The 24,686-nt window shown below is 46.6% G+C and overlaps 1 protein-coding gene and 1 pseudogene across 6 annotated transcripts in view; both read right to left on the reverse strand.

The window, feature by feature from the left end:
* Window positions 1–24,686, reverse strand: part of ATP2B4 (ATPase plasma membrane Ca2+ transporting 4) — a 324,819-nt gene that overhangs the window by 15,262 nt on the left and 284,871 nt on the right. For all 6 annotated transcript variants that reach the window (XM_063955273.1, XM_063955268.1, XM_063955269.1 and 3 more), the window contains 2 exons: window positions 12,768–12,875; window positions 12,424–12,606 (listed from right to left, as the gene is read on the reverse strand). In XM_063955273.1, the coding sequence (XP_063811343.1) occupies window positions 12,424–12,606; window positions 12,768–12,875 (291 nt within the window). The remainder of the gene's footprint in view (window positions 1–12,423; window positions 12,607–12,767; window positions 12,876–24,686) is intronic.
* On the reverse strand, window positions 21,838–21,957 carry LOC135051384 (5S ribosomal RNA; annotated as a pseudogene).

A 24,686-nucleotide genomic window follows, 5' to 3' on the forward strand; every position in this document is an offset into this window, starting at 1 on the left:
CGAACCGTCTGGTTTCGGTACCACAAACATTGTGGAATAGTAACCCCGTCCCTGTTGAAGGAGGGGAACTTTGATTATCACCTGCTGGAGGTACAGCTTGTGAATAGCCGCCAGTACTACCTCCCTGTCCTGGGGAGTAGCTGGCAAGGCTGATTTGAGGTAACGGCGAGGGGGAGACGTCTCGAATTCCAGCTTGTATCCCTGAGATACCACTTGTAGAACCCAGAGATCTACCTGTGAGCGAACCCACTGGTCGCTGAAGTTCCGGAGACGGGCCCCCACCGCACCTGGCTCCACATGTGGAGCCCCAGCGTCATGCGGTGGACTTACTGGAAGCAGGGGAGGATTTTTGTTCTTGGGAACTGGCTGTATGGTGCAGCTTTTTCCCTCTACCCCTGCCTCTGGGCAGAAAGGACGCGCCTCTAACCCGCTTGCCTTTCTGAGGCCGAAAGGACTGTACTTGATAATACGGTGCTTTCTTAGGCTGTGAGGGAACCTGAGGTAAAAAAGTCGACTTCCCAGCTGTTGCTGTGGATACGAGGTCCGAAAGACCGTCCCCAAACAATTCCTCACCCTTATAAGGCAAAATTTCCATGTGCCTTTTAGAATCAGCATCACCTGTCCACTGCCGAGTCCATAATACTCTCCTGGCAGAAATGGACATCGCAATAATTCTAGATGCCAGCCGGCAAATGTCCCTCTGTGCATCTCTCATATATAAGACTACGTCTTTAATATGCTCTATGGTTAGCAATATAGTGTCCCTGTCAAGGAAATCAATGTTATCAGACAGGGAATCAGACCACGCTGCTGCAGCACTACACATCCATGCTGAAGCAATAGCAGGTCTCAGTATAGTACATGAGTGTGTATACACAGACTTCAGGATAGCCTCCTGCTTTCTATCTGCAGGCTCCTTTAAGGCGGCCGTATCCTGAGACGGCAGTGCCACCTTTTTTGATAAGCGTGTGAGCGCCTTGTCCACCTTAGGGGATGTCTCCCAGCGTAACCTATCCGTTGGCGGGAAAGGGTACGCCATTAGTAACCGCTTAGAAATTACTAGTTTCTTATCTGGGGAATCCCACGCTTCTTCACACAATTCATTTAACTCATCAGATGGGGGAAAAGTCACTGGCTGCTTTTTCTCCCCAAACATAATACCCTTTTTTGTGGTAACCGGGTTAATGTCAGAAATGTGCAACACATTTTTCATTGCCGTAATCATGCATCGGATGGCCCTAGTGGATTGTATATTTGTCTCATCCTCGTCGACACTGGAGTCAGACTCTGTGTCGACATCTGTGTCTGCCATCTGAGGTAGCGGGCGTTTTTGAGCCCCTGACGGCCTCTGAGATGCCTGGGCAGACGCGGGCTGAGATGCCGGCTGTCCCAAAGCTGCGTCATCGAACCTTTTATGCAAGGAGTTGACACTGTCGGTTAATACCTTCCACATATCCATCCACTCAGGTGTCGGCCCCGCAGGGGGCGACATCACACTTATCGGCACCTGCTCCGCCTCCACGTAAGCGTCCTCATCAAACATGTCGACACAGCCGTACCGACACACCGCACACACACATAGGGAATGCTCTGACTGAGGACAGGACCCCACAAAGTCCTTTGGGGAGACAGAGAGAGAGTATGCCAGCACACACCAGAGCGCTATATAACAGAGGGATAGACACTATACACAAAGTGAATTTTCCCCCTATAGCGGCTTATATCACAATTTGCGCCTAAATTTATGTGCCCCCCCTCTCTTTTTTACCCTTTCTGTAGTGTATACTGCAGGGGAGAGCCTGGGGAGCGTCCTTCCAGCGGAGCTGTGAAGAGAAAATGGCGCTGGCTGTGCTGAGGGAGATAGCCCCGCCCCTTCAACGGCGGGCTTCTCTCGCTTTTTATATCGTTAATGGCGGGGGTTTCTGCACATATACAGTGTTAAAAACTGTATTATGTGCTTTTTATTGCCAAAAGGTATCTTAATTGCAGCCCAGGCCCCCCCCCCCCCCCCCCAGCGCCCGGAGCGTGTGGTGTACTGTGGGAGCAATGGCGCACAGCTGCAGTGCTGTGCGCTACCTTATTGAAGACCGAAGTCTTCAGCCGCCGATTTCCTCCGGTTTCTTCCGTCTTCTGGCTCTGCAAGGGGGACGGCGGCGCGGCTCCGGGAACGGACGATCGAGGTCGGGCCCTGTGTTCGATCCCTCTGGAGCTAATGGTGTCCAGTAGCCTAGAAGCACAAGCTAGCTGCAAGCAGGTAGGTTTGCTTCTCTCCCCTAAGTCCCACGTAGCAGTGAGTCTGTTGCCAGCAGATCTCACTGAAAATAAAAAACCTAACAAATACTTTTCTTTCTAGGAAGCTCAGGAGAGCCCCTAGAGTGCATCCAGCTCTGGCCGGGCACAGATTCTAACTGAGGTCTGGAGGAGGGGCATAGAGGGAGGAGCCAGTGCACACCAGATAGTACCTAATCTTTTCTTTAGAGTGCCCAGTCTCCTGCGGAGCCCGTCTATTCCCCATGGTCCTTACGGAGTACCCAGCATCCACTAGGACGTCAGAGAAAATTCTTTAAATACATTAATAGCAAGAGATTAAAGAAGGAGAGTATAGGCCCTTTAAAAGACAAGTTGGGAGTCTTAAGCAAAAATGATAATGACATAGCGGACACACTAAATGAGTTTTTTTCAACAGTATTCACTAGAGAGGACCCATTTCAGGGACTGACACACAATCTCAATAATGAGAATATCCCACTGATAGGTACTTATTTAAGCGAGGAAGTAGTCTGTGACCGATTAAAACATTTAAAGATTAATAAATCACAAGGGCCTGATGGTATTCATCCAAGGGTTCTAATGGAGCTTCACTCTGAACTGGCAAAACCGCTATCTTTGATCTTTAAGGATTCAGTTATATCAGGTATGGTTCCCAAAGACTGGCGTATAGCGGAAGTAGTGCCTATATTCAAAAAGGGAAGTAAAGCTGAACCAGGTAATTATAGACCAGTTAGTCTTACATCTATAGTGGGGAAAGTATTGGAAGGTATTCTAAGAGATAGTATTCAGAAGTTCCTTGAAGTCAATAAGGTAATTAAAAGGAATCAACATGGGTTTATGAAGGACAGATCCTGTCAAACCAACTTACTTGGCTTTTATGAAACAGTAAGCGCAAACCTAGATCAGGGTAAAGACGTGGATGTAATCTTTTTAGACTTTGCCAAAGCGTTCGATACTGTACCACACATGAGACTTATCTACAAGCTACAAGAATCAGGGCTAGGAAGCACAATATGCACTTGGGTCAAAAATTGGTTAGATAACAGGGAGCAGCGCGTTGTGGTTAATGGATCTTTTTCAACTTGGACCGAAGTGCTAAGTGGTGTGCCGCAAGGCTCAGTATTAGGACCGCTATTGTTCAATATTTTCATTAACGACCTAACAGAAGGTCTAGAGAGCATGGTGTCAATTTTTGCAGATGATACCAAATTGTGTAAGGCTATAAATAGAGAGGAGGATGCCGAGTCTCTTCAGAATGACTTAGTTAAATTAGAAGCATGGGCAGCCAAATGGAGAATGCGCTTCAACACAGACAAGTGTAAGGTAATGCACTGTGGTAACAAGAACAAAAATTACACCTACCTACTAAATGGGGTAAAATTAGGGGAAAAATTAGGGGATTCTGTACTGGAAAAGGACTTAGGTGTCCACATAGATAGCAAGCTAAGCAGTAGTACCCAAAGTAGGACTGCAGCAAAGAAGGCTAATAAGATATTAGCATGCATAAAACGGGGTATTGATGCTAGGGACGAGAGTATTATACTCCCGTTATATAAATCACTAGTGAGGCCACACCTTGAATACTGTGTACAATTCTGGGCACCGTACTACAATCAGGATTTTGGTACTTACCGATAAATCCCTTTCTCCGATTCCACAGGGGCCACTGGAGTGTAGTTACAATGGGGAAATAGTAGGTAGTAATGGGGAGCTGGCACTTTAAAAATTCTCACACTGTGGCTAGCTCCTCCCCTACTATATCCCCTCCAAGCCAGTCTACGTAAAACTGTGCCCGAGGAGAGCTGTAGTAACCAAACCGTAAGGTAGAGGAGGTTAGCCTCGCCCTGTAAACCAGGCGAACACAAACTAAACCTGGAACAGAACCTGACAAAAAAACCAGGCTAGCCTGAACTCAACAAGCAGTCATCTGGTGATCTGCAAACCGTTAAGCAAAAAACCAGGAGGAACAGCGCTGGGCGGGCGTCCAGTGGCCCCTGTGGAATCGGAGAAAGGGATTTATCGGTAAGTACCAAAATCCTGATTTCTCCTTCATCCACTAGGGGCCACTGGAGTGTAGTTACAATGGGGACGTCCCAGAGCTCCCAAAACCGGGTGGGAAAGCGCTGAGAGTCCTGTAAAAACTGCTCGGCCCAACAGTGATGCCGAGGCCGTAAAAGTGTCAAACTTGTAGAATTTGACAAAACGAATGTCGGTTTGACCAAGTAGCCGCCCGACAAAAAATATTAATGGAGACCCCGCGGGCAGCTGCCCACGAGGGTCTTACAATGCGCGTAAAGTGCGCTGAAATGGAAACGGGGGCTCCCTAGAAACCGCCAAGAACCGCCGTCTGATGGTCAGATGTATCCAACTGCCCAGCGTATGCTGGGACCCCGGCTATTTAGTACGGGAGCATCGCACAGAACAAAGAAGAAAAACACTTCATCGAACAGCCTGAGACCTCTGTGGAGAGAGAGTTGGCGAGCCCTGACAACATTCAGAGAGGACTGAAAAACACTAGTGTCAGATTTATATGAAAAATGGACATCCCCTCTGGAAGAAACAACCGCTGAGGCCGAAGCATAGCCAGGGTAGTTGCCAGTAGAGTACTACCTGAAAAAGAGGCCGAACATACGGCCGCTAGGCTAATCTCATTTGGAAGAAAAGCGAAAAAGGCAGAGACCTAAAATTCCGGTCAGTGTGGTTTGAAGCGCAGCGGAGCAAAACCTCCCAGAGAAACCAAAGATGAATGGTAACTGGAAGAAGGGGGAAAAACCCCTTTTATCCTTATTATGTCCCATAAAGATTTCCAAAAGTGGCAAAAGCGAGAAGAGGTAACAGATTTCTGAAATCGGGGCCCAGTAGGCCTAACCGAACTAGGGAACTCCTCCCTTCTGAGGTCTCGTGAACAGTCACACGGGTCAATGAAACCAGTGTAAGATTGAACCAAGAAAAAAGGACCCTGTTGAAGTAGACAGTCCAGTCGAGGTAGGAGCCAGGGCTCCTCTACTGACAACAGGCGTATCTGTATCTTCGAGTCCTGCGTGGCCCAACCAGCGCCACCGAGAGGACTAGCACGCATAATCCCCTCCTGTGTTACCGAACATGAGGTAGAAATAGAAAAGGAGGCAGGATAGAAAAACCAGAAAAACTCCCCGGAGCTCTGAGGGCACCCTCGGCTACTGCCGCCAGAGCTCACGTCCGAGATTAATAAAGGGTTAAAGAGTCAGTCAGAACGCCCTGAGGTCGATCCGAAATCTCCGCCCACAGCGGACCAGCTGACAAAACTCCGGGGAATGTTCCCTCACCCGGGAATGTTCCCTCACCTGGAAAGAAGATTGCTGTCCCCCGCTCAGAGGGGACTGGAGGCGACCACTCATTGCGTCGCAGCTTGACTGAAGGAATAGAGTATCTGGTGCCGAGGAAGGAAAAATCGTCTGACGGACCGTGTTGAGAAACGTCTATGCGGAGCATAAATTGGGTCTGTGTCTACTCAGAAGCTCCTGGATCCTCCGGATATTCAGAAGCCACCTAATGTACAGAGTGGGATAGTAGCAGTAAATTGTCCCATTAGGGAACCAACGTCACCCACTGCCCTTGAAAAAGAGTTATTCTGTGATCTTCCTAAACTCTGTGGGAGCGGAAGAGAGACCGAGGGGGAAGGACTGACAGTGAAAATGAGAATCCTGTAATGCGAATCTGAGAAAAGCCTGTCCAACGGAAATCAGTAACAGGCATCTCTGAAGACAAGGGACACGTAAACCTCCCTTTTTTGTTCAAAGAGAAGGGACACGTAAAACCCCCTTTTTTTTTTTTTTTTTTAAACTGGCAATCACAGACTAAAAGGATTGTAAGGCCAGAATAGGCCTGTCCAAGCCACTTGGCTTCGGAACGTGAAAAGAAAAACAAAAGCCTGAGTCAAATGATATGTGAAAAACCGGGATCAATACCCTTTGCGGTTAGAAACCTATGGAGCGCAGCCTGCAGTATGACTCTCTTGTCATCGTAAATCGGCCGACCCATGCCGAGGGACTCCTGAGACGGTTGTAACCACCCAAGCCTTCTCCCTTTGACCTGCGCCTACCCTGGGACCCTCCAGGTGGTAGGAAAGTCTGTGTAATGGGTGTATAGGATGACATAAAATCAGACTGGACCAAGGATGTTGAACCTCTGCTTTAGCCTTTTTACCCTGAAAACCCCTGGTGGCGAAGATATCACCTGTGTGGAGTCGAAAGCCTGAAAGGGCACGGAAAAATCTAAGGAGAGACCAGTAAAGGTCTGTCTTGGAGCTGGGGCAGTAGTAGGAGAAAGCAGAGTGGACTTACCTCCAATGGTTCAAGAAAACCTGCAGAAAGTTCCTTCCCCAGAACCATCTGCCCCGTAGGATTTCATGTTCACCTGTCACTGTCGCAGCCCCACAGGTCGTCGGGTTAAGACAGCAAAGCGAAGAAGCAGGGTCCGAGTCTGCAGACGAGGAGACCTCCAAAGAACATAAAGCAGAATCGCGATTCTGACCTGTACAAAAGTATCAATTGCTGATGCGAAGCATCCTGTAACCTAGAGGGCAATTGTACCCCAACCTACCTGCTCCGGACGCGGTAGAACCGCGCTGCCGCCTATGTCAATGGATCCCTGAGCAAGGTTGCCTCAGGAAAACGTCAGCTTGTTGGACCAGCGATACATCGAGGGGTATACCCTTGGGGAGGTTCTGATACCCTTTCCTGCCGTCTGCGGGGAAAGGATAGGAAAACAAACATTGTTTGATACCTGAAATTGTGTATTCGGGTGTCTGCCGGCCGTCTACCGGAGCCTGTCCAGCTTATCCGAAACTGGAGCAGTTGCTGTCATTTCGTCCTCGGCGTCGAACCCTGATGGACTTGACGTGTCCGCCTCCTTTACCTGCAGTCTCAGACGAACTGCTGTATAATGCACCTGGATATTCTGAGACACTGGTTCAGACTCCACAGAAAACAGACATCATCAGTATTGTAACATGGAAGGTTAGTTAACCAGGTTCCTTTAGACACCTGGAGAGGTGAAATGACGTACAAGGTCTCTGGTTACCAGTGACATTACCTGCATAATCTGAGCTGTTCAAACAGGAGCGTCCTGCAGGTGCGTGGAGGGCTATGCAGATGGCTCCACCGCATACTTCACACCTAAGAGGGAATTCTTTGACTATCCCAGGTGAGACAAACGAAAGGAGAAAAGGTGGGTTAAATAAACACAGCCCTATGCAAGGTCTGCACTATAATGTGTAGTGACCGACACGATTCAACTAAACTTTCTGGAGCAGCGGAGACCTGAACCAGTAGCGCTGCGCTGTGGGACAGGAGTCTTAGCCCTAGGCTATAGGAGCTCTCCTTAAAGTTTTGTTTGGATTCAAACCCCTGTTCAGATACCCGCTACTAGCGTCCTGAGCCACAGGGCTATTTGTCTGATGCTTTACACACATTCCCCAATTACAAATAGCATTAGTACCAAGTGACACCAAGGAATAATAAAGGGAAGGCAACACCCCGCCCTGTATGTAGTGTACCGCTAATTAAGGTGCACCAGATGTTTCTCGGAGGTTCCGCTGGCTTTTCAAAATGGTGACCAGCCTGTGAGAAAAGATGGGTTTAAACGTTATGTGGCCAGGTAGGGTATTCTGTTTCTAGAAAACATTGCGGAAGTGTTTGTTTTATTCCCTATATATGGTATTGTATGGATATATCTATATACATACCCACACACACACTTAAATATATATATATATATATATATATATACACACATACAAACATAACTATATATGTATATATACACACACACACCACCGTGAAACCCACCGGGTAGATAAATACCGTGAACCCAATAGGGTAGATAAATACTGTGTATTTGTAGGTAAATAAATACTGCACAGTATATTTTTAAATTATTAATGAGCTGAGTCCCAGCTCCTGTAATAGAGCAGGTTTCCTGATCTACATGTAGGAAATGCCGCGCAGAGGACTCTACTGCAGGAGGAATGTATCTCTATTTTAGCAACATGAAGTCTGGAAAGCTAAAAACCCCAGAGCCAGGGTCTGTTGCCTAGCGACAGTGAGACCTGGGAGCCCGCTGAGTACAGCGGGTTATAAGCCTTTACTCACCCCTCCTACCTGCACAGAAATCCTCCCTGCACAACCAGGAGAGGAATGAGTCTTCAGTGTGAGACCCTACCCACACACACTGGAGCGGCGTGCTGCAGCGGCGCGGAGAGAGCCCGCCGTACAGAGCGGGAGATAGCTCCGCCCCCCCTGCCTCGGCGCGCAAATGTATCCCCCGGCCGCCTTGCTGCGGTCGGAGTAAATGTAACCCCCGGCCGCCTGTTTGCTGCTGCCGGGGAGCGCCCGTACATTGTAATATATGCTGCGGCCGGGGAGCGGTGTGTAACCCCCCCCGGCCGCCTGTATGCTGAGAGTCTGAGCCCGCCGGACGGAGCGGGAGTTAGCTCCGCCCCTCTGCTCCGGCGCCAGTTTTAAATTTTCAAATGTATGACCCGGCTGTCTGTAAGCTTGTGCGGCCGGGCAGTGTAAATGTATCGCCCCGCTGCCTGTCTGCAGCAGCCGGGGATTGAAGAGCGCTGAGCCCGCTTACCGAGCGGGCTGAAGCTCCGCCCCCCACATAAAGGCGCCAAGTTCAACGACCTCTCTCACCCTAGCCCGGTTACGTATCCACTGGGCTACTGTGGATGCTTTTCAGTGTAGGGGCTGCACAGTAAAGACCATCACATCTAAGAGTCTCACTCCATATTATGTAAAATCACACATCAGTCTGGAGGGGGGGAGATTGTACTCACCGCTGTCCTTCTGATGGAGTGGCCCCGACACGCGCTGCCGTAGCGGTGTCCGGCCGGAATCTTCTGTGATGGAGTGGTCCCGACACACGCCGCACGCAGCGGTGTCCGACCATTTTTGATACTCACCACTGCCATGCTGCCAGAATCTTCTGCTGGATGGAGTGGCCGCGACACGCGCCGCACGCAGCGGTGTCCGCCAACTCAGGAGAGCTCAGTGTCTCCCTAAGCAGGGGCCCATCCCTAGCCGCACGCAGCTGCGATGGGACCCCGCCGGCAGCTCCCACGGTGCAGACTGGCAGTGGCAGAGCTGCCAGTCTGTGAGTGTGTGTAAGAAAAATAAAATAATAAAGAAAAATAAAAAATTCTTCAGCTAAACCCAAGTGAACCAGCTACCTCGGGCACTAAACTAAGACTGGCTTGGAGGGGATATAGTAGGGGAGGAGCTAGCCACAGTGTGAGAATTTTTAAAGTGCCAGCTCCCCATTACTACCTACTATTTCCCCATTGTAACTACACTCCAGTGGCCCCTAGTGGATGAAGGAGAAAAAAGGATATCCTGGAGCTTGAAAAGGTACAGAGGAGGGCGACCAAACTAATTAAGGGCATGGAGACGATGGAATACAAGGAAAGGCTTGAAAGACTAGGCATGTTTACATTGGAAAAGCGGAGACTAAGAGGGGATATGATCAACATCTACAAATATATAAGGGGACAATACACAGAGCTTGCGCGGGACCTGTTTTTGGTTAGATCAACACAGAGGACTAGTGGACACTCGCTCAGGTTTGAGGAGAGGAGATTCCGCACAATACGGCGTAAAGGCTTTTTCACGGTAAGGACAATACGTGGGAGTTGTAATGGCGGAATCTGTCAACACCTTTAAGAATGGGTTAGATAAATTCCCAATGGATAAGGATATCCAGGGGTATGGTGCATAGTCATGCATTATAGTTACTATAAATAGGGATAAAATGCAACGGCTGACAGCAGCATCAGTCAGAACTTTTAGTCAAATCATCATGCATAGGAGACCACAAATAGGTTGAACTCGATGGACAATTGTCTTTTTTCAACCTCAGATACTATGTTACTATGTTACTGACAGATCATGTGACACTTAGATTGCACACAGGTGGACTTCATTTCACCAATTATGTGACTTCTGAAGGTAATTGGTTGCACCAGAACTTTTGAGGAGCTTCATAGCAAAGGGGGTGAATACATATGCACATGCCAAGTTTCCAATATTTAATTTATACAAAAAATTTTATATACATTTTTCTCATTTCACTGCACCAACATAGACTATTTTGTGCATGTCCATCACATAAAATTCAGATTAAAAAAAACTAAATAAATGACAGCTTGTTAAGGAACAAAAAAAGGTAAAAAGCCAAGGGGGGTGAATACTTTAGCAAGGTACTGTATATGCACAAAAGTAGTCACATGGGTAATAAAACAACATTTGCACAGTTTTCCCTTTTTCGGAAAGGACCTTTTTGGCTAGAATGATGGCACAGGCCATTTTACCTCATAGCTTATATTACCTCATATAGATGTGTGTTAAAAACTAGAGTAGAATATGTTGTTGGTAAACATATTTGACTACATGGTCTTTATTAAAAAATGTCAATCTTCTAAAGATCCGTGTATTTAAAGATTAATCTCCTAATTTCTGCATTGATCATTTAGGATGGGTATGGGTCATTAGGTCTACCACACTTAGGCAGACAGTCATTAGGTTGACCACTATTGGTCGACATGCAATAAGTCGACATGGTCAATAGGTAGACATGGAAAAAGGTTAATATGAGTTTTTTGGCTGTTTTTGGTATCGTTTTCTTCGTAAAGTGACGGGAATCCCCAATTAGTGCACCTTTGGGCAAGGTAACTCGCTGCGCTTGGAACAGGTTACCGTTCCCAGTTGTAGTCCACGTGCATTGCAAAGTATGAAAAAGTAAAAAAAAAAGGTAAAAAAAAAAAACGTGAAAAACTCATGTCGACCTTTTCCATGTCGATCTATTGACCATGTCGACATATTGTCCATGTCGACCTAATGCATGTCGACCAATAGTGGTCGACCTACTGACTGTCAACCTAAAGACCGTAACCCAATTAGAACATATATTGCCGTACATCAGGATATTTGTCATGCCATGTGAGAGTTAAAGAATAATACAATTAAGATACGGTTCAACAATCCTTTGCAATATGTATATAACTTTCTAAAGCCCTCTGGGTAAGAAAGTAAGTTAGCAAACAATAAAGGGAAATAAAAGTACAAAAAGAAAATCATTTAATACATTAATGAATTGATACAGTGCAAAAACGGTGTTTACTGAAGGATAGGGATATAAGAGACACTGCTAATGTGCAGCATCACCTCTGACAGTAATAACAGCATGATCGATACAGTGTTGAAAATCTGGATCTCTTGAAAGCTTAAGTATTATTTTTTCAAAGAGATCAATTACAAAAAATAAAAAAAAACACCTTTCAGCAATACCAGAGTCATGAAAGAATCCCTTAAAAAGGGGCCTGTGTATAATATTGACTGAAATTATGATCTCTCTTCAGAGTAACCCTGCAACAATAACATCCTGATGGTCTCATTATAATCTGTATAAAATGACCATCAAGAACAACATTTTAGGAGACTTAAAATCTGTGGCTTAGGAATAGTAAACTACAGAAAAACATTTGCAGTTAAAAAAATAATAATAAATAAATAGACTCCATCCGTATTGCTAAAGGCAAACTGTTATTTAATCTTAAATTACCTATTTTGATTTATCGGCTGAAATTTTAGTAGGATCTGGCAATGAAAATCATTGTCTAGATGTGCAATGTGTGTGTCATCTCTATTCTAACAATCCACAGTAATAAGTGTTAAACACTGCCAAATGCTTCAGACTAACCTAGTTTCCACATGGGGTATATATATATAATAGGGTCCAAGTTTGCCGGAGGTGCGGGATGATGGCCGAGAATGCCCATATTTTTAAAGCGGTAATCATTTACAAAGTAAAACCAATCTGGTTTTATCTTCTAAATGATTGCCGCTTTAAAAATACGGTAATCATTTACAAGAGAAAACAGGGTTGGTTTTGCCTGGTAAATGATTGCTGCTTTAAAAATACATCCATTCTCGGCCGACATCCTTCAACTCCAGCAAAGTCAGACCCCATTATTATATACCCTCCTATATTTGTTTAAAAGTGAGCACGCAGTTGGCAAGTTATTACTTTTGTGCTTATTGTTATTGCTTTGTTTACAGAGGACATCAACTTGGAAAAATTCTTAACAGCGTCACTTGGGTGTCGATCAAGTACCTGAGTTTGTATCCGGTTCAAGCCTCTGAACCACAGGATCTGGCCTCTCCTAAGCTCCATTTCTGCATGATCAATCTCATCTGTATCCTCTTGGAGTTCTTCGTGTGTAATATCTTCTTTCATTGGCCCATGGCCTGCCTCCTTCAAGAATTTAAGTTGGCTTGTGGGAACTGTGCAGATTAACTGTATAGGCAGGAGAAGATTACATGGAGAGTATTAAAGGAGAATATCAGTGCGAGGCAGCAACAAGTAAGTAAACAGGGATAACAAGATAAGAAAAGGTGCATTAGTGCAGAATGCAAATAATATGGAAGATATAAATAAAATAGGGGTTGTATACTAACCTGGCCCCATAACAGCTCACCAACTCCAATAAATATGCACCAGAACCACTGGGACAGGGTAAGGCCAGAACAACTGAAAGGTTTTCCTCCAAATTCAACAATCACAATCTGCGTGTAGGGAAGGAGATGTATATATTAGAATAAGAAAGTGTATTACCAAAAAGCAGTCAGACCATATGTAATTATTTGTTTTCACAGGGGAAACATTTTGATTTTCACAGGCACTGTTGCACATTGGAACTGTGCAGTAGCTGAAGGCCTTCTCTTTCGACTGCTTTTCTTGAGAGCATAAAATGAGCAAAGGTGATGGAATTCATATTATCCATAAAGCCGACTAAAGGTGGGTACACACCTGGCTGATAGACATGATCTGTCGGTTCTGGACAAATCTGAACAACATATGCCTGACTGCACGCTCCCGTGGGTCGCATGCAATATCTTCTGGTTGGCGGTGCTGCATGGCCAATCAGAAAATATTGCATGTGATTCATTAAAACATTTTAGTGTGTACGGGCAATACGATATGTCAGCCGGGAACATATAGTTCTGATGTGTACCTGGCCTAAGAGCTGGGCTACAATTTTGACCAGAGGCTGATTACAGCAGTAATGGGTTAAACCCCATGAAATTACTTATATCCATGGGCAATTTGCCTTTCTTTGTAAACAGGTCATCACCCAGGATCATTTCAGAAACCGTAAAATGACTAATATTAACACAAATGCTATGGGAAAAATAAGATTTTACTCACCGGTAATTCTATTTCTCGTAGTCCGTAGTGGATGCTGGGGACTCCGTAAGGACCATGGGGAATAGACGGGCTCCGCAGGAGACTGGGCACTCTAAAGAAAGATTAGGTACTATCTGGTGTGCATTGGCTCCTCCCTCTATGCCCCTCCTCCAGACCTCAGTTAGGGAAACTGTGCCCGGAAGAGCTGACATTACAAGGAAAGGATTTTGGAATCCAGGGTAAGACTCATACCAGCCACACCAATCACACCGTACAACTCGTGATAACCTTACCCAGTTAACAGTATGAACAACAACTGAGCATCACTCAATAAGCAATAACTATATACACGTATTGCAGAAAGTCCGCACTTGGGACGGGCGCCCAGCATCCACTACGGACTACGAGAAATAGAATTACCGGTGAGTAAATTCTTATTTTCTCTAACGTCCTAGTGGATGCTGGGGACTCCGTAAGGACCATGGGGATTATACCAAAGCTCCCAAACAGGCGGGAGAGAGCGGATGACTCTGCAGCACCGAATGAGCAAACACAAGGTCCTCCTCAGCCAGGGTATCAAACTTGTAGAACTTTGCAAAAGTGTTTGAACCCGACCAAGCAGCCGCTCGGCAAAGCTGTAAAGCCGAGACCCCTCGGGCAGCCGCCCAAGAAGAGCCCACCTTCCTTGTGGAATGGGCTTTCACTGATTTTGGATGCGGCAATCCAGCCGCAGAATGAGCCAGCTGAATCGTGCTACAGATCCAGCGAGCAATAGTTTGCTTTGAAGCAGGAGCACCCAGCTTATTGGGTGCATACAGAATAAACAGCGAGTCAGTCTTCCTGAAACATATATTTTCAAAGCCCGGACTACGTCCAGCAACTTGGAGTCCTCCAAGTCCCGAGTAGCCGCAGGGACCACAATAGGTTGGTTCAAATGAAACGATGATACCACCTTTGGGAGAAATTGGGGACGAGTCCGCAATTCTGCCCTGTCCATATGGAAGATCAAATAAGGGCTTTTACATGACAAAGCCGCCAATTCTGATACACGCCTCGTCGATGCTAAGGCCAACAGCATGACCACTTTCCACGTGAGATACTTTAGTTCCACGGTCTTAAGTGGTTCAAACCTGTGGGATTTCAGGAAATCCAACACAACGTTAAGATCCCAAGGTGCCACTGGTGGCACAAAAGGGGGCTGAATATGCAGCACTCCCTTTACAAACGTCTGAACCTCAGGCAGTGAAGCCAGTTCTTTTTGAAAGAAAATGGATAGGGCCGAAATCTGGACCTTTATGGACCCTAATTTCAGGCCCATAGTCACACCTGACTGTAGGAAGTGCAGAAATCGACCCAGCTGGAATTCCTCTGTAGGGGCCATCCTGGCCTCACACCAAGCAACATATCTTCGCCATATACGGTGATAATGCTTAGCTGTTACATCCTTCCTAGCTTTTATCAGCGTAGGAATCACTTCATCCGGGATGCACTTTTCCGTTTGGATCCGGCGTTCAACCGCCATGCCGTCAAACGCAGCCGCGGTAAGTCTTGGAACAGACAGGGCCCCTGTTGCAACAGGTCCTGTCTGAGAGGCAGAGGCCATGGGTCCTCTGTGATCATCTCTTGTAGTTCTGGGTACCAAGTCCTTCTTGGCCAATCCGGAACGATGAGTATTGTTCACTCCTCTTTTTCTTACTATTCTCAGTACCTTGGGTATGAGAGGAAGAGGAGGGAACACATATACCGACTGGAACACCCAGGGTGTCACTAGCGCGTCCACAGCTATCGCCTGAGGGTCCCTTGATCTGGCGCAATATCTTTTTAGCTTTTTGTTGAGGCGGGACGCCATCATGTCCACCTGTGTCAGTTCCCATCGATTTGCAATCTGTGTGAAGACTTCTTGATGAAGTCCCCACTCTCCCGGGTGGAGGTCGTGTCTGCTGAGGAAGTCTGCTTCCCAGTTGTCCACTCCCGGAATGAACACTGCTGACAGTGCTTGTACGTGAATCTCCGCCCACCGAAGAATCTTTGTGGCTTCTGCCATCGCCACCCTGCTTCTTGTGCCGCCCTGGCGGTTTACATGGGCGACCGCCGTGATGTTGTCTGACTGAATCAGCACTGGTTGGTCTCGAAGCAGGGGCTCCGCTTGACTCAGGGCGTTGTATATGGCCCTTAGTTCCAGTATATTTATGTGCAGACAAGTCTCCTGACTTGACCACAGCCCTTGGAAGTTTCTTCCCTGAGTGACTGCCCCCCATCCGCGGAGGCTTGCATCCGTGGTCACCAGGACCCAGTACTGTATGCCGAACCTGCGGCCCTCGAGAAGATGAGCACTCTGCAGCCACCACAGAAGAGACACCCTGGCCCTCGGGGACAGGGTGATCAGCCGATGCATCTGAAGATGCGATCCGGACCACTTGTCCAACAGATCCCACTGAAAGATCCTCGCATGGAACCTGCCGAAGGGAATGGCTTCGTATGAGGCCACCATCTTTCCCAGGACTCGCGTGCAGTGATGCACCGACACCTGTTTTGGTTTTAGGAGGTCCCTGACCAGAGTCACTAACTACTGGGCCTTCTCCTCCGGGAGAAACACCCTCGTCTGTTCTGTGTCCAGAATCATACCCAGGAAGGGCAGACGCGTCGTAGGAATCAGCTGTGACTTTGGAATATTCAGAATCCAGCCGTGCTGTTGCAACACTTCCTGAGAGTGTGCTACGCTGATCTACAACTGCTCCCTGGACCTCGCCCTTATGAGGAGATCGTCCAAGTACGGGATAACCGTAACTCCTTGCTTCCGAAGGAGTACCATCATTTCGGCCATTACCTTGGTAAATACTCTCGGTGCCGTGGACAGACCAAACGGCAACGTCTGGAATTGGTAATGACAGTCCTGTACTACAAACCTGAGGTACTCCTGGTGAGGTGGATAAATGGGGACATGCAGTAAGCATCCTTGATGTCCAGAGATACCATAAAATCCCCCTCTTCCAGGCTTGCAATGACCGCTCTGAGCGATTCCATTTTGAACTTGAATTTTTTCATATAAATGTTCAAGGATTTTAAATTCAGAATGGGTCTTACCGAACCGTCCGGTTTCGGTACCACAAACAGTGTGGAATAGTAACCCCTTCCCTGTTGAAGGAGGGGGACCATTATTATCACTTGCTGGAGGTACAGCTTGTGAATTGCCGCCAGGACTACCTCCCTTTCCGTGGGGGAAGCTGGCAAGGCTGATTTTAGGTAACGGTGAGGGGGAGTCACTTCGAACTCCAGCTTGTATCCCTGAGATACAATTTGTATAGCCCAAGGATCCACCTGTGAGCGAACCCACTGGTTGCTGAATTTTCGGAGACGCGCCCCCACCGCTCCTGGCTCCGCCTGTGGAGCCCCAGCGTCATGCGGTGGACTTAGTGGAAGCCGGGGAGGACTTTTGTTCCTGGGAACTAGCTGCATGGTGCAGCTTCTTTCCTCTACCCCTGCCTCTGGCAAGAAAGGATGCACCTCTGACCTTCTTGCTTCTCTGAGAACGAAAGGACTGCATTTGATAATACGGTGCTTTCTTAGGCCGTGAGGAAACCTGAGGCAAGAAAGTCGACTTTCCAGCTGTCGCTGTGGACACAAGGGCCGAGAGGCCGTCCCAAACAATTCCTCACCCTTATAAGGCAAAACCTCCATGTGTTTTTTAGAATCGGCATCCCCTGTCCATTGCCGAGTCCATAAGACCCTCCTGGCAGAAATGGACACATGCACTGTGAAGGTAATGAGGACCGAGTTTGCAGACCTATGATATTGTACACAGACAGTGGTGAGATTCGAACCAGTACACACACAATAAAAGGAAAGCCATGCTAACCAAACTTGAACATGAACAGCAAAAGCTGAACCAAATACTTAACCAAGTAACGAAGTGGGCGCCCAGTATCCTCTACGGACTACGAGAAAAGGATTTACCGGTAGGTATTTAAAATCCTATTTTCTCTTACGGCCTACTGGGGTCCACATTAGTACCATGGGGATGTACCAAAGCTCCCAGAACGGGAGGGAGAGTGCGGTGGTTCCTGCAGAACTGACTGACCAAACTTTAGGTCCTCAGAGACCAAAGTATCGAACTTGTAGAACTTGGCAAACGTGTTCGAACGAGACCAAGTAGCCGCTCCGCAAAGCTGTAGAGCCGAGACACCCCGGGCAGACGCCCAGGGAGAACTCACTGAACGAGTAGAGTGGGCCTGTACAGATCTTTGAATCGGCAATCCTGCCGTGGAATAAGCATGCTGGATAGTTAGCCTGATCCAGCGAGCAATTGTCTGCTTAGAAGCAGGACACCCAATCTTGTTGGGATCATAAAGCACAAACAACGCGTCCGATTTCCTATGACGAGCAGTCCGCTTCACATATACCTTCAAAGCCCTCACAACATCAAAGGACTTTGGAGTAGCCGAGATGTCAGTAGCAACTGGCACCACAATAGGTTGGTTGATCTGAAATGCTGATACAATCTTAGGAAGAAACTGCTGACGCGTTCTGAGTTCAGCTCTATCCTCATGGAAAATTAAGTAGGGACTCTTGTGAGACAATGCCCCAAACTCTGACATACGTCTTGCTGATGCCAAGGCCAACAGTGTGACAGCCTTCCACGTTAGAAACTTTACATCTACCTCCTGTAAAAAGGCTCAAACCAATCTGACTGCATGAACTGCAACACCACGTTAAGATTCCAAGGAGCCGTAGAAGGCACAAAGGGCGGTTGGATGTGCAGAACCCCTTTCAAGAATGTCTGAAACTCAAGCAGGGCAGCCAATTGTTTCTGGAAGAAAATGGACATGGCCGAAATCTGGACCTTTATGGAGCCCAGGCGTAGGACCACATCCACACCTGCTTGCAGAAAAAGGAGGAAACGCCCTAGTTGAAACTCCACCACAGGAAACTTCTTGGATTCACACCAAGACGCATATTTTTTCCAAATACGATGTTACTCCCTTCCTAGCTTGGATCAGAGTAGGAATCACCGTTCGGAATCCCCTTCCAGGCTAAAATCTGATGCTCAACTCCATGCCGTCAAACGTTGCCGTGGTAAGTCTTGATAGCCGAAAGGCCCCTGATGTAGAAGGTCCTCGCGAAGAGGAAGAGGCCTCGGATCCTCTATTAGTAATACCAGAAGATCTGCGTACCAAGCCCTTCTTGGCCAGTCCAGAGCAATGAGGATTGCCTGAACCCTTGTTCTTTTGAGAATTCTTGGGATGAGCCGAAGTGGAGGAAACACACACACTGTCTGGAACACCCACAGAGTTACCAGCGCGTCCACAGCCACTGCTTGTGGGTCTCTCTCCTGGAACAGTACCGCCGGAGCTTCTTGTTGAGACAAGAGGCCATCATGTCTATCTGAGGTATTCCCCACCGGCTTGTCACCTCCACGAACACCTCCGGGTGGAGGCCCCACTCTACTGGATGGAGATAGTGTCTGCTGAGGAAGTTTGCTTCCCAGTTGTCTACTCCTGGAATGAAGATTGCCGACAGCGCCACTGCGTGTCTCTCTGCCCAGAGAATTCTTGTTACCTCTGACATTGCAGCTCTGCTCTTCATTCCGCCCTGTCAGTTTACGTAGGACACCGCTGTTACATTGTCCGACTGAACCTGAATGGCTTGATCTTGAAAAAGATGTGCCGCTTGTAGAAGGGCATTGTATATGGCCCTTAGTTCCAGAATGTGTATTGGAAAGATGGCTTCCTGACTTGACCATTTTCCCTGGAAGTTTTCCCCCCGGGTGAGTGCTCCCCAACCTCTGAGGCTTGCATCTGTGGATAGAAGAATCCAATTTTGAATCCCAAACCTGCGGCCTTCGATCAGGTGAGAAGTCTGCAGCCACCAGAGGAGCGAAAATCTGGCTTTCGGCGACAGGCGTATCCGCTGGTGCATTTGAAGATGTGATCCAGACCACTTGTCCAGGAGATCCAGCTGGACGAATCTTGCATGGAATCTTCCGTACTGAAGTGCCTCATAGGCGGCTACCATCTTCCCCAGTAGGCGAATGCACTGGCTTCAGGACATCCCGGACCATTGAATGGATCACCAAAGCTTTTTCCAATGGAAGAAATACCCTCTGTACTTCCGTGTCGAGTATCATCCCCAAGAAGGGAAGTCTCCTTGTTGGTTCCAAATGTGATTTTGGAAGGTTCGGGATCCATCCATGATCCCGGAGTAGTTGAGTTGAGAGAGCAATACTCTGCAACAACCTGGAAGATGCCTTTATCAGTAGATCGTCCAGGTATGGAATAATGTTCACTCCCTGCTTGGGGAGGAGGAGCATCATCTCTGCCATGACCTTGGTGAACACCCTCGGTGCTGTGGAGATGCCAAATGGCAGGGCCTGGAACTGGTAGTGACAGTCCTGTAGTGTAAATCTGAGATAGGCCTGGTGAGGCGGCCAGATCGGAATATGAAGGTACGCATCCTTGATATCCAGGGATACCAAGAATTCCCCTTCCTCCAGACCTGAGATTACCGCTCTTAGAGACTCCATCTTGAATTTGAATACCCGTAAATAGGGGTTCAGGGATTTTAAGTTTAAGATCGGCCTTACCGAACAGTCCGGTTTCGGTACCACAAACAGGTTGGAATAATAACCTTTGTTCTTTGGGTGAGGTGGAACTGGAACAATGACCTGTGTTTGTATCAATTTATAATTGCCTCTTGCAGGATTGTGCTTTCTTCCTGAGAAGCTGGTAAGCATGAATTTGAAGAATCTGTGAGGTGGGAGATCTTGAAACTAAAGTCTGTACCCGTGGGCAACAATCTCTTTGACCCAGGGATCTAGGCATGCTGTTGCCCAGATGTGACTGAAATATTTTAACCGTGCTCCCACCTGCCTGTTAGTCAGGCAGTGCGGTCCACCGTCATGCTGAAGGCTTTGAGGAAGCAGAAGCTGAGGTGTGCTCCTGAGAACCTATCGCTGCAGGTTTTCTGGGCTTTCCTCGACACCCTCTGAAGGCAGTGGAGGAACCCCTGGATTTGTTTTTAAATTTTGCTGTCCGAAAGGACTGCAGTGTAGGTGCAGGATATGATTTCCTAGCCGGTGTAGCTGCGGAAGGAAGATATGTCGACTTACCCGCAGTTGCCTTGGATATCCACGTATAAAGTTCGTCACCGAACAGGGCCTCACATGTGAAGGGCAGGCTCTCCACGCTTCTCCTGGAGTCTGCATCCGCAGTCCATTGGCGTAGCCACAGTCCTCTGCGTGCCGAAACTGCCATAGCTGTAACCCGTGCATTAAGCAGGCCAATTTCCTTCATGGCTCCCACCATGAAGCTTGCAGAATCCTGAATGTGACATAAGTTACCTGACCATTTTACAATGGGCCTAGAGATCCACGCACAAACAATAGTGGGTCTCTGGGCCACACCTGCAGCTGTGTACAGTGATTTGAGAGTAGTCTCAATCTTGCGGTCAGCCGTATCCTTTAAGGAGGCCTCGCCAGGGACAGGTAAAACAACCTTTCGTGATAATCTAGACACAGAGGCATCCACAATAGGAGGGTTTCACACTTTTTCCTATCATCCTGAGGGAAAGGAAAGGAGATGAGTAACCTTTTAGAGATCTGAAACTTTTTCTCTGGGTTTACCCAAGTTCCTTAAAAGAGGGAGTTTAACGCCTTTGATGCAAGGAAAATAACAGAGGATTTCTTTTTTACATTAAAATAAGACTACTCATCTTCAACAGGTACCTTCTCTGAATTCTGCAATACATCCCTAATAGCCTCAATCATAGCTTGCACCCCTTGGGTGAGAGCTGCATCACCGCCCCCTGACCCCCCCCCCCCTCCCAAATCCACCTCACCGTCCCCTGTATCTGAGGCATAGTCATCAGTACGTTAATATCAAAAAAAAGAAACAATTGACTCTGTTTGGGAAGCACTCTTACTTAGGAAGATGAGTATATTGTACCTCAGTACACTGAAAAGATAGGATAAATTAAATTAAATTATATTCCGTACTTTCTAGAGTTAACGGAGTTCCTTCTGAGAACAAATAATTGCAATGCGAATTTATGTAGAATATCAACTTATCCTATTGTTAAATACTGGATAAATAATAGTAGTGAGCTGGTATTTGCTGTATATTAAGTATATACTATGGAAGAGTCCCCCCCTCAATATTTAATGACTGGGAACACTTTATATATGAACCCTCATTCAGCCTGCATGTATCCCATTAAAAAAAGGGGGTAGACGCAGGGAATTAAATCATTGGTTCATTCCGATTCCGAAAAGCTTTCCCAATTTTTTTATGGGTAATCACAATTAAGTGCCCTCGAGGATTGATGTGTGTCTATATGGACAAAGTTATCTTGCAGCACCAGGATGTTCCCAGGTAGTCTCCTATCCTGGTACTGGTCCGGCCTTCCAATGCTTGGCTTCCAAGTTCGGAAGGATTTGGGCTTATCCAAAGGAGTATGGCCGCAAGATAGTCCTTATGACACCCCTCCGCCTATTGGGCTTGTCTTAATAAGATGCTGGTAAGTGGTATTCCTCATATATAGAGGAGGACTCAATAATTCTGTATTTGGAGCTAGCCCAAAATTGGTGGTACTTCCTGTATGTTTAAGGCAGGTAGTGTTAATAACAGATAAGACCAATTTGCTGTCACCGTTTCTCACCTCTGCTTTTCATCCATCATACCATTAGGCATAGGGTGGAGAATGAGAGAGTGAGACACAAGCATAAGGTCTGAAGAAAGAAGATCAGAGCAGTCTGGGGTGCTGTGCCTACTTGTAAGACTCTGTTGCAATGCCTTGCAGAGCCTATACTTTGGTAGGTCTACAGCAGACGACACGCTCTTTGAAAATGTGCTGAGGATTAACAGTTTTTGTTAAGGCCGTGAGTCTATAGTGTATCCATATTCTATGACACATAACTCTCATTTGACATTTTAGACAGCCAATTTTCTGTCACCAAATGCTGCACAGATTCAAATAACACCTGCATCTATTTCTGATTGTGTCATACAGAAAAAAACGCTATTGCAGACAGTATAGATACCTCCATCTGATAATCTGGTCAAATACCTTGTTACAGACCACGACAATCAAACTGGCCATTCCTGGTCAGATACATCTATTGCAAATCACGGCAATTAGAATGGCCGTTCTTGGGAGTGGTAACTCACAGGTCCATTCTATTGTTGCCTAATATGATGTTAGAGCTACACAAATTGAACGTATCAAACTTATGTCTGTGCACTGATCTCTATTGACACTCAGTAGCTAGACACATCTATGGTCAATTGATCTGTGCACTGATCTCTATTGACACTCAGTAACTAGACACATCTATGGTCAGTTGTATAAGCATACAAAATGAAGACATATGGGTTTATCCCTCCCAGTATATATGTATGTATATTGAGTATGCTATGCAGTATTTGTGACACCCGTCAGCATATGACCTCCTCCCGATTTCGGGTGGTGTGTGTGACTTAATAGATGTGATGCATGTGTAGTGCTGGTACGATACCCTTGTCACCTGACTGTCACCATGTATAGGTCTGTCTGGTATAGATCTGGCTGGAGTGATGAATTGTCTGCCTCCGTTCTCGCCGCTCAGCCGAGCGGGTTACAGCAAACAGCCGGTTCACCCGATCACGTGTGCGCACCACGTGATCGGCGCTTCTCCTCTGACGTACGTTTCGCGTAAGCTTGTTCACAGAGCGATTTGCTCGTAGCTATGGCTACCTTGATATGGAGAGCTACGTAATCTAATTGGCTATACTGAGTGATGGACTGTCATTAATAGCCAATAAGGGACCTGAATTTAAACAGTCATTGATCTGATTGGTTCACACATTGTCTCTTTTGTGTTACTCAGTCATTGCCACAGTTTTTTCAATGAATCAAATATAAGTAAGCTTCGTTTCTTTCTCTTTATAAGATAATTAAATTATAAGTTAACTTAAGTCTCATTATATTGAAAAAAATAAATGACAAGAGTAAGATAGGGAAAATTATAGTGGAAAGGAATTTTTGATAATGAAAATTGAAAATTAAAGGGATTATAATAAATGGCAATTAAGGTACTTAATTGCTGAAATGAGATAAATTGAGGACTATGTTATGCTTATATGGAATAACAATTCTTACAAGGTGCAACGGCAACAAACACCCTCCTTCATCAGACAAGCTCCCACTTCCCCCCGACAGTTGAAAATATACCCAAAGGAGAGTTCCTGCGCCTTCGCAGGAACTGCTCAGATGATCAACAGTTCAAAAAGCAAAGCTTAGACCTAGCCGCCAGGTTACGGGAGAGAGGATATAGCAATACCAGCATTAAGAAAGCCATGAGATCAACAACAAAAATCAATAGGCAAGATATTATCTTTAGGCAGAAAGAAAAGAAAAAAGACACCACAATACGTTTTGTGGGTGACTTTTGCCAAGAATGGAAGAACATCAAACAAGCCATACAAAAGCATTGGCATGTCCTCCGGACTGACTCAGTATTATCCGACAATTTGGGTCCCCATGTGTCAATGAGCTGGCGGAGGTCTAAAAACCTTAAGGACCAGCTGGTCAACAGTCACTTTCAGAAATTACCGGACAAAAAGAAGCAAACCGTAGGCACATACCCATGCGGCAGCTGTAAAGCATGCTAATTTATACAGATGACTACTGAAGTGGAAGACAAATATGGCAAAATTTGGAAGATTCAGGACAACATCAATTGCCGTACAGAGGGAGTTATCTACTGCATCCAATGCCTGTGCAACAAAAGATATGTGGGCATGACCACTAGGCCTCTTAAACAACGTATACTCGAACACGTTGGTACAATAAGAAATGCAATGGCGGATAAAGCGAAGATGAAGCAGCTTACCACAGTCGCCCGTCATTTTTACATGTGTCATAACAACAGATGGGAGGAACTGCGAGCATTTGGCTTGGAGAGAGTAAGGTTGGGAATACGTGGGGGCAACATCAATGACTGCCTTCTAAGAAAGGAAAGTGAATGGATTTTTAAATTAGGGACACTACAACCACAAGGGATGAATGAAAATATCAATTATGGGGTATTTCTCAGTTAAGTCCCAAGAACACATCCGCTTCCAATTTAATTCCCATCTATCTCCCCCCAGTCATCACGGGGTACCTTTCACTCAAAATTCCAATAGCGTACTTTCCCCTATTATAGTCTTCCCCGA

This window comes from Pseudophryne corroboree, chromosome 2, assembly GCF_028390025.1.
Source record: "Pseudophryne corroboree isolate aPseCor3 chromosome 2, aPseCor3.hap2, whole genome shotgun sequence".
In the NCBI taxonomy this organism is placed as follows: Eukaryota; Metazoa; Chordata; class Amphibia; order Anura; family Myobatrachidae; genus Pseudophryne; species Pseudophryne corroboree.